General features: G+C 40.5%; 4 protein-coding genes and 1 pseudogene across 4 annotated transcripts; all 5 read left to right on the top strand.

Moving 5' to 3' along the window:
* Positions 1-886: 886 nt before the first annotated feature.
* On the top strand, positions 887-2,360 carry LOC125570206. The gene is made up of 2 exons (XM_048731506.1): positions 887-1,276; positions 1,346-2,360. The coding sequence occupies exons 1-2, from the start codon at positions 887-889 to the stop codon at positions 2,210-2,212; spliced, it is 1,257 nt and encodes a 418-aa protein (XP_048587463.1). The 3' UTR covers positions 2,213-2,360.
* Positions 2,225-3,088, top strand: LOC125570205. The gene has a single exon (XM_048731505.1). The coding sequence runs from the start codon at positions 2,225-2,227 to the stop codon at positions 3,086-3,088; it is 864 nt and encodes a 287-aa protein (XP_048587462.1).
* A 1,177-nt stretch (positions 3,089-4,265) lies between these two features.
* LOC5516731 lies at positions 4,266-5,276 on the top strand. The gene has a single exon (XM_048731399.1). It carries the CDS (start codon positions 4,331-4,333, stop codon positions 5,153-5,155), a length of 825 nt encoding a protein of 274 aa, XP_048587356.1. The 5' UTR covers positions 4,266-4,330; the 3' UTR covers positions 5,156-5,276.
* Positions 5,277-7,212: 1,936 nt separating this feature from the next.
* Positions 7,213-8,743, top strand: LOC125570289. The gene has a single exon (XM_048731792.1). The coding sequence runs from the start codon at positions 7,798-7,800 to the stop codon at positions 8,620-8,622; it is 825 nt and encodes a 274-aa protein (XP_048587749.1). The 5' UTR covers positions 7,213-7,797; the 3' UTR covers positions 8,623-8,743.
* Positions 8,744-9,339: 596 nt separating this feature from the next.
* On the top strand, positions 9,340-10,560 carry LOC125570204 (annotated as a pseudogene).
* Positions 10,561-15,005: the final 4,445 nt, after the last annotated feature.

Below are 15,005 nucleotides of genomic sequence, written 5' to 3'. Positions count from 1 at the left end.
CTTGAACTGCTGGGGGTGCTGGGGCTGCGGTTGGTGAGGATTGGGCAGACATCTCACCCATCAGGCTACGGATGACACTTGATCCAGCCGCAGAGGCTTTGCTCTTGGACTATAGTGGGCCTTTGCGGTGGACAAGCGGTGGGCCATGGTGGCGGCAAGGGTTCTCTTGACAGGCGACGGCAAGTCGCGGGTGTTGGACACGTTAAAATGTAGAAAAGAAAATGAGTTAGTTATAAGCAAGACTGCTTTGATGTTGGATCCCATGTACATAGAAGCGAATTTGAAATTAGCCGGGAAGTACAACTGGCTGCCTTCTAAAGAGATGTAAGATCAATGTTCAGCATCTTGCCAAACAAAATGGCTAGTCAAAGAACTAAATCCTCCACAACCAGGTATTTAACATAATACAGCATCCACGCAGGCTACTAATTGAAACTAACCTTGAGCAGTATGGTGGACGTAAGCATCTCCACCTGTCCGTCGCTAAGCACATCACTTCTGGCAAAAGCCTTCAGGTTCTTGTTTGGCTGCAAAACCTTCTGGCCGCTGTCCGTTGTGAAGAAATCTTTCTGGCTCATAGTGGCCAGCAGTGGCCTGCCTTTTCTGAAAATCGTAATTGTAAAGTATTAAGAGCAGATTAAACATCAAATGAAGCCTGTGAGTAGCTTCTAGCTCCCAATTCTTCTTCTCCTTCCTCACCTGAAACACACACGCATAAACATAAGGAATTGTTTATCTACGAGCTTGACACCGCGTGGTATAGACGTGTCTAAAGAGCTCCTGAAAATTTTCTCAAAATTCATAGTTCTAACCGTTTATTGAACCTTTGGTTCTGAGTTTCTAGTTATTATATCATATAGTTCATCTTCCTGCATTATTAAGCAAAATGCGTCGAGTGAAATCACTCTCTGAACTTGGCAGCGTGAAGATGGACGAAGCAATTTTCTCGACACCTGCGTCTCGAAAGAACGAAGATCTTATCTTGCTTGAAGATGGCAGAGACGTCTCTAGTCTAAACAAATCTGCACTGCAATCAGAGCTTCACCGACTAGGAATGAAGACATCGGGGAACAAGCCTGCACTCACCGATCGTCTCAAACAGGCGATTCTAAAGTCCCGCCAAAAAACAACAATAGCGGCCGACCTTCCCTCTTCTTCTTCCTCCTCCTCAACTACTCAAGTCAAGCCTGTCGACTACATCGACCTCGAAGATAACTCTACCTGCTCTTGCCAACTCATCGTTGCTAATCTTAAATCTCAATTTGACGAAATCAAAGCAATAATTGAACCCCGAAATATTGAAAACTCTACTCAACAGACCCAAACTTTGGTCGAATTTTGAGAGGAAAACAACAAACTCCGAGCTCATCTTTCTTCCATCCAGAGCGAAATATCTTATGCCAAAGAAGAAAACAAAATCTTAACTCAAGAACGAGATTCCTTAATTTTTGCCTTGCAAATCGTGTCCAGAGAAGCAAGTCAAGCCAACCAATGCCATTCGACTAACAACACCTGTAGTGAACCAACCATTGTTTCAAACCAGGACAAGCCAACGCCTCAGGAACAATGGTCCACTGCAAACACGAATAAGAAATCAAAGAAAAAGAAGAATAAAAGAAGTTCTATCGAAGTCGAAAACTCAAAAAGCGAGCCTGAGCCTCCACTAGTGAAGGTCCTAGATACCTCTAGCGAGACTGGTGTCAATAAGCAAAAGTCCATTCCTGTAGTCTGCGCCATCGTTGGCGACTCAATCGTCAAACGAATTCAAGGCACAGAAGTTGGTAAAAAGGTTGGCCACAGAGTTATAGTGAAAGGGATTCCCGGAGCCACCATTAGCGACATGGAACATTACGTTAAACCAACACTCGAACGTAATCCCACTAGAATTATAATTCATGTTGGGACAAACGACCTCAGAAGTTTGTCCCCCGTCCAAGCCGATGGGATTGTTGACTTGGCCCGGGAGATTGAGTCTACGTCAACCGGCACTAAAGTTGTTATTTCCGAGCTGGTGACGCGTCGAGACTCGTTTAGAGATGGAGTACAAGAAGTGAACAAACGTCTGAAACGCTTTTGCTCACAAAATAGATGGGACAGAATTAGCCACACGAACATTACTACGGGCATGCTGAATCAAGGAGGTCTACACCTGAACGCAAGTGGGAACGATGCCTTATTTAACAATTTCGTAGATTACTTAAGCAATGCCTGATCTGATGCTTCCATGAATGCCGTTGTCAAAAATACAGGTAACAAATATTCTAATCATCTATCGTTTCCAACAGGAATTCCTTCAGCCGATGATAATGCCATCTATTGTCCTCTTCCGCGTCAGCGCGGTTTCAAACTTGCCGCGTTACATATCAACAAATTAACTACCCACATCGATGAACTAAGAATTCTGCTTGACGAAAATCCAATCGATATACTCGCAATCAATGAGACTAAACTTGACGATAATGTTTCGGACAACGAGGTTCATTTGTCAGGGTATGAAATTATTCGCCGCGACCGCACTAGTGGTGGTGGTGGTGGTGTTTGTTTTTATGTACGATCAGGTATAAACTATAAGGTTCGTTCGGATTTGAATATCCTTGATCTAGAAAACTTATGCATAGAGATAAATAAACCTCGTTCTACTCCTTTTTTGGTAAATACTTGGTATAGGCCACCAAATTCGCCTGTCAGTATATTCGCTTCTCTTGAAATATTAATTGGCAAACTAGACTCCATGAATGTCGAATATTTTTTATTAGGTGATTTAAACTGTGACCAAACCGCTGTAATTCCAGACAATAATACTAACCTGATGAATAATATTTCTGACATTTATGGCTTAACACAATTGATCAAAGAGGCCACACGAATCACCGAGAACACAGCAACACTGCTCGATTTTATCTACACTAATCACCCTGACAGAATTGCCTGTTCTGGTGTTTCGCATGTTGGTATAAGTGACCATAGCCTGGTTTACGCCTATCGCAAATTGTCAATTGGTCCGCCTAACAAAGGACACTCTACTATTTTAATCGCAAATTCAAAAATTTCAATTCTGATGCATTTCGCGCTGATATTGCATCTCTGAACTGGAACTTTCTTAATTCCTACAATGACCCGAATGTCATGTGGAATAATTGGAAAGAAATGTTCCTCCATTTCGTTGAAAAGCATGCGCTTTTGTGCACTAAACGAGTCCGATTATCCAAATCGCCTTGGATTAACTCGGATTTGAAAAAACTAATGCATCAGCGAGATGTCTTTAAAATCAAGGCTATTCGCTCTAAAGACGTAAACGATTGGAAGATATTCCAATCGTTTACGATTGCCAAACCAAAATTGCCAAGCAAATATATTACGACAATGCTTTTCGCGAAAATGAAGGTAACATTCGGAATACCTGGAAACTGATCAACGGGCTTACCACGCGAAAAACGAATAACTCTACTATAAAGGAGGTAAAACTAGATGATGACCATTCTATTACAGATTCGCTCAGCTTGTCCGAAGCCTTTAATTCGCACTTTGCGACAATCGGACCTAATCTAGCGAATAACATAGCTGCTAGTAGCGATTTGTCTCATCTTAATTTCTTAACTAGAGCAGCAAATAACAATTATTTCAATCTGACCGTTACTAGCCAGTCTAAAGTTTTGGCTCTTCTTCGCAAACTAACTAAAACAAAAGCCACAGGTTTAGACAGAATTCCCGCTCGGATTCTGAGAGAATGCTTCGATCTAATTGCAGCATCTCTTTGTTTAATTTTTAACCGTTCAATTATCTCTGGAATTTTTCCTGATGAATGGAAAAGTGCTAAAGTCACTCCATTATTCAAAAATGGCCTGAGGTCCGACATAAACAATTATAGACATATCTCTGTCACTCCTATTGTGGCGAAGATTTTTGAGAGAATTGTTTATGAACAATTGTACGATTATCTCAGTGAGAACCATTTAATTTATAGCTTTCAGTCAGGTTTTCGGTCATTCCACTGTCACTGCCCTTCTAAAAGCAACTGACGACTGGGCTTTTAACATTGACAAAGGGAATGTAAACGCAGTGGTCTTTTTAGATCTTAAAAAAAGCCTTTGATACCGTAGATCACGGCATTCTTTTGTCCAAATTAAATTGCTACGGGATCTCAGGTATTGCACACGAATGGTTCAAATCCTACTTACTTAATCGTACTCAAAGGTGCTCTGTGAATAATTCTCTCTCGGGTCCCAAATTTCTTACTTGTGGTATTGCCCAGGGGACCATTTTGAGACCATTACTATTTTTGCTTTACATCAATGATCTCCCTAACTGTCTTGTTCATTTTTACCCACACATGTATGCTGACGATACTCATCTGACGTATGCCAGTAATAATGTGGGGAGCATGGAATCAAATTTTAATCAAGATCTCGCTAACGTCAGTGATTGGCTTAAAGCCAACAAACTGACCCTTAATAAATCTAAAACTGAATTCATGCTGGTCGGCTCGCGCCAAAGACTAAGTACCTTTGAGAACTCTCCTCGTTTAGTTCTTGATAATTCCCTAATTAAGGAAGTCCCTGATACAAAATCTCTAGGAGTCTGCATCGATCAACACCTCTCCTGGAACGCGCACATTACTAATATTTCCAAAAAAATTGCTTCTGGAATCGGCGCAATCAAGAGATGTCGCCCATTTGTTCCACTCGAAACACTAAGGTACGCTTTTAACGCAATTGTTCAACCCCATTTTGATTACTGCGGTGTAGTATGGGGAAATTGTAATAGCACCCTTGCCACAAAACTCCAGAAGCTCCAAAACCGTGCCGCGCGAATTCTGACTTTTTCCAGTTTCGATGCCGACGCTCACCCGCTCATCGAGAGCCTAGGCTGGTCGAAGCTGGTTGATCGACGCAGGGCACATATGGCTACTATGGTGTACAAATCTCTTAACGGCCTAGCCCCGGATTACCTTCAATCTAAATTCGAACACCATGTAAGCCACTCCCAAATAAGAGATTCTGTAAACAAACTCTCTGTTCCGCAACCCCGCACCAATTATCTAAAGAACAGTTTCCATTATAGTGGTGCAGTTTTGTGGGACAGCCTTCCTCCATACCTACGTCAAGCAGAATCTCTTAACAGCTTTAAGTCCGGCTGTGGGAATTTCTTTTTATAATAACACGGCATTCATGGAAAGCAGGCAATCATTTTAATATCATAGTTTATATAGTGTATATAGAGTGTTTTTAAGCCCTGATTGTTTTTACCGTGTATAAAATAAAGTTACAAGTTACGAACAATTGTGCAATGTTCCTTATGAAAGCGTCAACAACATTCTTAACGACATGAGAGAGAATGACAAAGGCAATCCTTAGAGTGTCACACGCATACACCGACCTTCACGTGCTTCTGCCACGAGGACCGCCAGGATTTCTGAGCATTCCTCGTAGCCGTTGGGTCTTGTCTACAAATAATCGATGGAGAAATTAGGTATGTATTAGTGAGATAGTTTGCTGCCCTAACCCTAACTCTTGTCTACAAATAATCGATGGATAAATAATCGATGAACGCGTAACAATCAAAATGAGCGCGTAACAATAAAAATGACCGAGTAACAATCAAAATGAGCGTGTAACAATAAAAAAAGCGGAATTGAGCACGTAAACAATTAAAATAAGAACACAACAATTAAAATGAGCCTGTAACAATCGGCAGCAAAAAAGAGCGAGCGCAGCTATATGGGGGGAAAATAACCACGAACTTTCGTTAACGAGTTCCGGCCGCAATAGCAAGTGTTTTTCTGTGATCTTCGGACAACGCCTTGTGATGAGATTGTGTGACCTTATTTCAACGCACGAGAAAAAATCATTTGGAAAACTTGGCCTGACCTATCTTACATCGTGAAGATCTGCATGGAGGAAGCTCTTGCACGGAATATTACCATTTTTGGAATACAGAACTACGGAGAGTGCTGGGGCAAACAGAACTTAATTTTCTAAAGACTATAGGCACTCTTTTAGAAAACTAAGAGTTGGGATTTTTCCTTGCGCGATCAGTAAAATTTTTGTTTATTCAGAGGGGAATCGGGTTGTAAGTCTAGGATGCTACAGAGATATCGAGAAATCTCGAGCCATGGGCATTGAACCTTATTTCAACGCACGAGAAAAAATCATTTGGAAAACTTGGCCTGACCTATCTTACATCGTGAAGATCTGCATGGAGGAAGCTCTTGCACGGAATATTACCATTTTTGGAATACAGAACTACGGAGAGTGCTGGGGAAGCGCCGACTCTGGCTTAACTTAACTTGGCTTAACACAATTGATCAAAGAGGCCACACGAATCACCGAGAACACAGCAACACTGCTCGATTTTATCTACACTAATCACCCTGACAGAATTGCCTGTTCTGGTGTTTCGCATGTTGGTATAAGTGACCATAGCCTGGTTTACGCCTATCGCAAATTGTCAATTGGTCCGCCTAACAAAGGACACTCTACTATTATATATCGCAAATTCAAAAATTTCAATTCTGATGCATTTCGCGCTGATATTGCATCTCTGAACTGGAACTTTCTTAATTCCTACAATGACCCGAATGTCATGTGGAATAATTGGAAAGAAATGTTCCTCCATTTCGTTGAAAAGCATGCGCCTTTGTGCACTAAACGAGTCCGATTATCCAAATCGCCTTGGATTAACTCGGATTTGAAAAAAACTAATGCATCAGCGAGATGTCTTTAAAATCAAGGCTATTCGCTCTAAAGACGTAAACGATTGGAAGATATTCAAAAAGTATCAGAATTTCGTAAATTGCCAAATCAAAATTGCCAAGCAAATATATTACGACAATGCTTTTCGCGAAAATGAAGGTAACATTCGGAATACCTGGAAACTGATCAACGGGCTTACCACGCGAAAAACGAATAACTCTACTATAAAGGAGGTAAAACTAGATGATGACCATTCTATTACAGATTCGCTCAGCTTGTCCGAAGCCTTTAATTCGCACTTTGCGACAATCGGACCTAATCTAGCGAATAACATAGCTGCTAGTAGCGATTTGTCTCATCTTAATTTCTTAACTAGAGCAGCAAATAACAATTATTTCAATCTGACCGTTACTAGCCAGTCTAAAGTTTTGGCTCTTCTTCGCAAACTAACTAAAACAAAAGCCACAGGTTTAGACAGAATTCCCGCTCGGATTCTGAGAGAATGCTTCGATCTAATTGCAGCATCTCTTTGTTTAATTTTTAACCGTTCAATTATCTCTGGAATTTTTCCTGATGAATGGAAAAGTGCTAAAGTCACTCCATTATTCAAAAATGGCCAGAGGTCCGACATAAACAATTATAGACATATCTCTGTCACTCCTATTGTGGCGAAGATTTTTGAGAGAATTGTTTATGAACAATTGTACGATTATCTCAGTGAGAACCATTTAATTTATAGCTTTCAGTCAGGTTTTCGGTCATTCCACTGTCACTGCCCTTCTAAAAGCAACTGACGACTGGGCTTTTAACATTGACAAAGGGAATGTAAACGCAGTGGTCTTTTTAGATCTTAAAAAAAGCCTTTGATACCGTAGATCACGGCATTCTTTTGTCCAAATTAAATTGCTACGGGATCTCAGGTATTGCACACGAATGGTTCAAATCCTACTTACTTAATCGTACTCAAAGGTGCTCTGTGAATAATTCTCTCTCGGGTCCCAAATTTCTTACTTGTGGTATTCCCCAGGGGACCATTTTGAGACCATTACTATTTTTGCTTTACATCAATGATCTCCCTAACTGTCTTGTTCATTTTTACCCACACATGTATGCTGACGATACTCATCTGACGTATGCCAGTAATAATGTGGGGAGCATGGAATCAAATTTTAATCAAGATCTCGCTAACGTCAGTGATTGGCTTAAAGCCAACAAACTGACCCTTAATAAATCTAAAACTGAATTCATGCTGGTCGGCTCGCGCCAAAGACTAAGTACCTTTGAGAACTCTCCTCGTTTAGTTCTTGATAATTCCCTAATTAAGGAAGTCCCTGATACAAAATCTCTAGGAGTCTGCATCGATCAACACCTCTCCTGGAACGCGCACATTACTAATATTTCCAAAAAAATTGCTTCTGGAATCGGCGCAATCAAGAGATGTCGCCCATTTGTTCCACTCGAAACACTAAGGTACGCTTTTAACGCAATTGTTCAACCCCGTTTTGATTACTGCGGTGTAATATGGGGAAATTGTAATAGCACCCTTGCCACAAAACTCCAGAAGCTCCAAAACCGTGCCGCGCGAATTCTGACTTTTTCCAGTTTCGATGCCGACGCTCACCCGCTCATCGAGAGCCTAGGCTGGTCGAAGCTGGTTGATCGACGCAGGGCACATATGGCTACTATGGTGTACAAATCTCTTAACGGCCTAGCCCCGGATTACCTTCAATCTAAATTCGAACACCATGTAAGCCACTACCAAATAAGAGATTCTGTAAACAAACTCTCTGTTCCGCAACCCCGCACCAATTATCTAAAGAACAGTTTCCATTATAGTGGTGCAGTTTTGTGGGACAGCCTTCCTCCATACCTACGTCAAGCAGAATCTCTTAACAGCTTTAAGTCCGGCTGTGGGAATTTCTTTTTATAATAACACGGCATTCATGGAAAGCAGGCAATCATTTTAATATCATAGTTTATATAGTGTATATAGAGTGTTTTTAAGCCCTGATTGTTTTTACCGTGTATAAAATAAAGTTACAAGTTACGAACAATTGTGCAATGTTCCTTATGAAAGCGTCAACAACATTCTTAACGACATGAGAGAGAATGACAAAGGCAATCCTTAGAGTGTCACACGCATACACCGACCTTCACGTGCTTCTGCCACGAGGACCGCCAGGATTTCTGAGCATTCCTCGTAGCCGTTGGGTCTTGTCTACAAATAATCGATGGAGAAATTAGGTATGTATTAGTGAGATAGTTTGCTGCCCTAACCCTAACTCTTGTCTACAAATAATCGATGGAGAAATTAGGTATGTATTAGTGAGATAGTTTGCTGCCCTAACCCTAACCCTTAGGCAAATACAATAGACCTATTCAAGGTTATTTCGCCATGTTGGCGGGGGTGCAAAACTACTGGGGCGAGCACGCGGCCAAGTATATATTTTAATGGCGGATCACTCGTGCGTTGATACTTCAAATACCAAATCATGCACGTTGTGCTGTTGGATATTGCGACAACAATCAACGTTACCCCGATTTATTTATAGTAAGGTCCCATGTACAGAGTTTGAAATTTCACAAGTGGCCAGCTAATCCAGAACTTGCTGAAATTTGGCGCAAACAGGTGCCGAAGGGACTCAAGATGAATTCAACCCTCGACCGGGAGCCCAGGGAACGTTTGTGTGTTCAAACCATTTCTGTACCGCAAGTTACGGGTAAATATAGTTCCCCTTAAATACGGTACTGAAACAAAATACAGACATATATTACTCTACACTGTAATAGGGAAAAAAGGAAATATGTTAATAACAAATTACTTTGCCTTAACGGTGACATTTCGACAATAGAGCGAAAACTATTGCTGGCGGCGCAGCATACAACTGAAAACTGACTAGATTTTGACAAACTACAAAGTTACATGAACAGTTTACATAAACTCGCTAAAATATAACAATAGGTAAAACCAACATGCCTTGGCCAAGGACTCGCTAAAATTTATAACATGTAAACACGGATAGTTAATTGACAATAGAGAAAAATAACAGTAAACGCACAAACAGAACAAGAATACAGTCATTGTTTCCTACAATTTCCCTATTGGAAAAAGAACGCCACAAAATCCTCAAACGGACTACCCGACCTTGTATTTAACTCTCTCTGACATTCTAGTGTCAAAATCCTCTAAAAAACGGAAAACAGAGACATCTAGGCGGTCATTGGTATTCAGCACAAGACAAGCGGGAGAAAAGTCGAGCAGTGATGAAGGCAGTACTGATGAAGATATGGAAATCGATCACGTCTTTTTGCGAACTGCTTTGCGGTTTGAAGACCTCACAAGGGACATAGATGTTAAAATATTTACCAATCTCACCAATTGGAGAGGCTCAAAGCAAACCAGACGAGAAACACCACATAAAGCGGCGGATGCTCAGCCACATTTAAATGTTGCAAAGGGCAGACCTGGGCCCCAACGGAGACTGTCTTTACCGCAGGAATTGCTATCAACATTAATGCAGCTTAGATTATAAACGAAGACCTGGCTTTCCGGTTTATGATATCTGTTGGAAGTGTTAGCAGTATTTTTGTCACCTGGGTCAAACTGATATCAAAAAGAACTAGCAGTCCTAATTATTTGGCCCAGCCGAGAACAGATAAGGAAAGCATTGCCCCTATGCTTTAAGAAACTTTATCCTAAGACGCGATGCATCATAGACTGCTTTGAATGTTTCACTGGAACTCCAAGCAATTTAAACCTTGCTGCAGCTCTGTGGTCAGAATACAAACACCATTACACATGTAAAGTGTTAGTGGCAATAACACCAAATGGGGCCTTCAGCTATGTCTCACCAAGCTATGGGGGTAGGGCTTCCGATGTATTCATTGTAAGAGACTGTGGTTTCCTCCAGCTCATAGAGCCATATGACCAAATAATGGCAGACAGAGGGTTTAAAATAAAGGAAGACCTTATGATGTCAATGGCTTCACTATGTATTCCACCTAGTTGTGCTGCCTCGATGCAGATGCTTCCAGAAGACATAAGAAAAACATCAAACATAGCAAATGTCAGAATTTATGTCGAACAAGCTGTTAGCCGCTTGAAAGTGTTTCGCATTCTGAAACATGAACTACCAATATCATTGCTTCCCATAGTAGATGATATTATGAGGGCATGTTGCTCACTATGTAATCTATTGCCACCACTCTGTGTATAACAGAATAAGACTACAATCGGATACAATCTGTGCATCAAACTATGCAGTATTTTGGAATTAAAAACTATAGACATGAATGACAGAACTGTTAATTTTATACATACAATAGAGTCTTATATTATTATGTAGATGTATAAGCAGATGGGCTGATCTTAAAATAATTTTCAAAAATAGTTATTATTTATTGTTAATTACATCAGAGATTCAATTACTAAATGATTTTTCTAATCACATTGATGCAGTTTTCATAGTAAAGCCAAATTTATATTTGTATTTCAGGTTAATTGTAGACTATTGTTCAAGAAAACCATTAAAAACCAAATGTAGATTTTTGGTACTGTCATCACAGGCAAACCAGGATATCAGTCAGTCTCTTGGATCCTTCAGAAAGATAAAAAATGTAAAATTGAATTGTGTGTGTTTTTTTTAAGGAAAGGCACAGAAAGGTTAATATAGTAGAGTGTTTTTCAAAATCCCGTGCAACAAAATGTAATAGTCAAGCCAAAACAAAAGAGAACAAAGACATTACAGTGTATTAGTACTAATTAAACTGTAACTAGCCTTATTGAGGAAAGACAACTTCAAATTATATTTTTCATTTTTCCGAAGGATCACAAGAGACTGACTATTATCCTGGTTCCCCTGTGCTGTTATGGGAAGGCAGTAATTTTTGTGAGTTTGAGATTTCATAGATTTGACACAGAAGGAGGTCACAGTTTTTCTCAATATGGACTGACAAGCCAATGAATAACTTATTTATCTATTCTTTTAAAAAATCTCCAGTCAAGATATTAAAAATGGGGACCTTTATAAGATATAAAACTCTGGACAGCTCCGTTAGCCAATCACAATGCAATTCCTGTTACTTGCTGCCAAAAAAAAATCATGTTATTGTCCCCCTACTTAACTATTTATTATACTAAATATATAAGAAAAACACACCTTCGCCAAGTTGGTTAGCCTTCAAGCTTAGAGATTTTTGCGACATGCTGATCCCAATTCTGTTGAGCAACATCAGAGCCTAAAATATTGATAAAAGAAATCATTACAACACACAATTATAGGAACAAACAATTAATTTAAATACTTACAGTTGTTCCAGCACCAGAATGTCGTACAATCAAACCACTCCTGTATGCATGGGCAGACGTCTCTGGGTGTCTTGACTTGAGTAACATTGAAGCTGCTGTAGCACACAGAGTTATATTGACAATATCTTCCTTTGATTTGGTGGATGACTTCGCCCACTTTTTTCGCTTGGACAAAAAGTAATAGCATAGCTGGATTGTTTCCCAAACAATAGGGGCTCTTTCTTTGAGTTCATTAACTAACTTTTCTAACTTAAATGCCGGCAAACTATCAGGTGATGTATTCTTGAGAATGCTGGAATTGGCTCAACCTCACACCCCAGGCCGCCCAATAATCTCAGGTTGCCAATCACCCACTCTCCATCTTTCTTGACCACTACCTCAAGAAATTTGTACCGCACATCCCGTCCTACATCAAGGATACAACACACTTCCTACAAACAGTCCTCTCCCTCCCCACGCCACTACCAGACACATGTTTTCTTGTCACAATTGACGTCACGTCTCTCTACACCAACATCCCACATAAGGATGGTATAGCTGCCGCCCTCTCATACATACAAACACTACCCATACACAAACGCCCCCCTATCCATGTTTTCCGCAACCTCCTCAACTACATCCTCAAACACAACTATTTCAAATTCGACAACAAACACTACCTACAACTCCGCGGTACAGCCATGGGCACTCGCATGGCACCCTCCTACGCCAACCAACCTATTCATGGCCTCTGTGGAACACCAACTCCTCCGCTACAACCCCATACCACAATCCCCACACACTTGGCTCCGCTTCATTGATGATATCTTCATGATATGGACTCATGACGAGCCATCCCTCCTCAACTTCTTACAATACATCAACAGCATACACCCCACCATTAAATTAACTCATAAATACTCTCCCACCCGCATTAAGAGGCTGTCCGTTTAAAAACCGACCGGTCGATTTTGGGTAAAAAAATAAGTGGTCCTTATTTCTAATTCAACAAAAGGGATGACTTTTCTGAAAATCAGAATGTAATTCTTTTTTCGAAATTCTAAATATTTTTTTAATAACGAGCTCTCAAACATCAGTCGGTGGGGGATGGCTAAATTTAGGACGAAAATAAGCCGACTCGAAAACCTCGACGTGAACCGGCTACTCAACAGGAATTCGATGATAAATCATAAAAACAAGAATGATGTCTATTAAAGGGGTTTAGGTGATTAAACTGATAAGATCTAAAAAATTAAACAAATAACCGAAGGAGTTTGGAAGCGCACTAAAAAGTGGGACTAGATTTAGGGAAAAGACCCAATTAACATTTGAGGGGAAAGATTTTGTGACAGATTTGTAAAACAAAATTTGTCGGCTTGCGCGATTTGCGTTGTCAGCACTCAATTCAAAATGCACTTTTCACCTCAGATTAGCGATATCTTATACCTTGTTTACGACTCAATTAGCACAGTCCAGGAAACATTTCACGAGCATTCGATCAAAACCAAGCACTATAAACATCAATAATCACAGAAACACATTAATAAGAATTTTGTTTGTTATTATTTATAGTTTTTAACTCAAATTTCTGCCGCTGAGCGATTTTATTTACTGAGACTTTGTCGATCTTCACAAGACATATTGGCGAACCCGGCGGTGAGGCGGCACACACTGCGATCTCCGACTTTTCTTTCCCGATAATGGCTCAAAATAATTTTCTATTACTAAACACAAAGCTTTCCGTAATTTTACAAACATCTTGTGTTGATATTTTGGCTTCACTGTCCGATTTTCTACACAAAGCATCTGCTGTCAACCGCTGTCCAAACTCTGGCTCGATGGTCGCATTACACAGGCAACCCGGCTCTCCGGACGACAGCTTGACAAACAAAGAATAAACACATTTAAAAAATTTGTGCGTTTTTTTAAAAGACTAAATTCTAACCATTAATATTTTTTCTTAGCGGTCACGGTAATGAAATGCGCACTCTGACTGGTCGAGAAAAAAATCCGTACAGCCCTTGTGCGTAGTCAGAACATTTCAAAAAGAAAAATTCGCGCGCGCACACAACCTTCCCAAAATAAGACTTTCTTCGGAGAAGAAATAAATGAGTTGTTTACCGACTTGAGGTCGGTCCCTAAAGTGCAAAGCTGTGACTTCGGTCCTAAAAATGCTGACCTCGGTACAGCATATATTCGAGACCTCGGTCACAGGTTAAAAAATAAATGCGGAAATGTTATGACATCATAAGGCACGTACAGTATATCTATTTAACTCCATGTTTACTTCCAGTGCAAGTTCGATCTACAACACTGCTGTAAGTGATATAAAGACATTTGAACATTTTCTAATGTTCCTTACGTCACTCCAGGGCAGAATATCACTAGAGCCTCACAGAACGGCAACTGCATGTTGCTCTATGGATGATTATGCCTGTTTTTGTTGGCAAGAACAGTCCTAAACCAAGCTTTCTAATAAGGCGATCGAGTCCTTTTTCCGATCTTTTGATTTGAACGCTAAATCAAAGTGGCGACACATATCATTTAACTTATCCTTGCTGAATTTCTCTAGCCTGTTGGTTTGGTAATACTGACAGATGTCGTAAGCGTCGTAAACTATTGGGTGAGTCAGCCCAAGCTCCTGTAGATCCTCGTCAACAAGTTCACTCTGCTGTTCCTCGACTATCATCTCCGCAGCTCCGGGGTGACCTCCAGTACTTCCCCATACTAAAACGATGTCGCGGGCAAATTCTCATCATGTCACGACCATCTGGAGTGATATATTCCATGCCAGCGCGCTGGAGTATCAGCTCATACTCACTTAACGCACAGCGGGAGAGATGACAACTTATCAAGTGGGCTTTCAAGTCATCCTTACATTCAACCAGCCATACTTCTTCGTTCCTTCCTTGAGCCGATCCACACTGGTTACTTGAGCTTATTTTCGACAAAGAGCATTTACCAGACATAGTATAGTATAAGCGAGTATGATAACATCAGAATAAGATTAGGAATTAGTTCAGTCA

The sequence above is a fragment of the Nematostella vectensis genome, chromosome 8 (genome assembly GCF_932526225.1).
Source record: "Nematostella vectensis chromosome 8, jaNemVect1.1, whole genome shotgun sequence".
Classification (NCBI taxonomy): domain Eukaryota; kingdom Metazoa; phylum Cnidaria; class Anthozoa; order Actiniaria; family Edwardsiidae; genus Nematostella; species Nematostella vectensis.
This window is presented reverse-complemented; position numbering and strand designations above follow the sequence as displayed.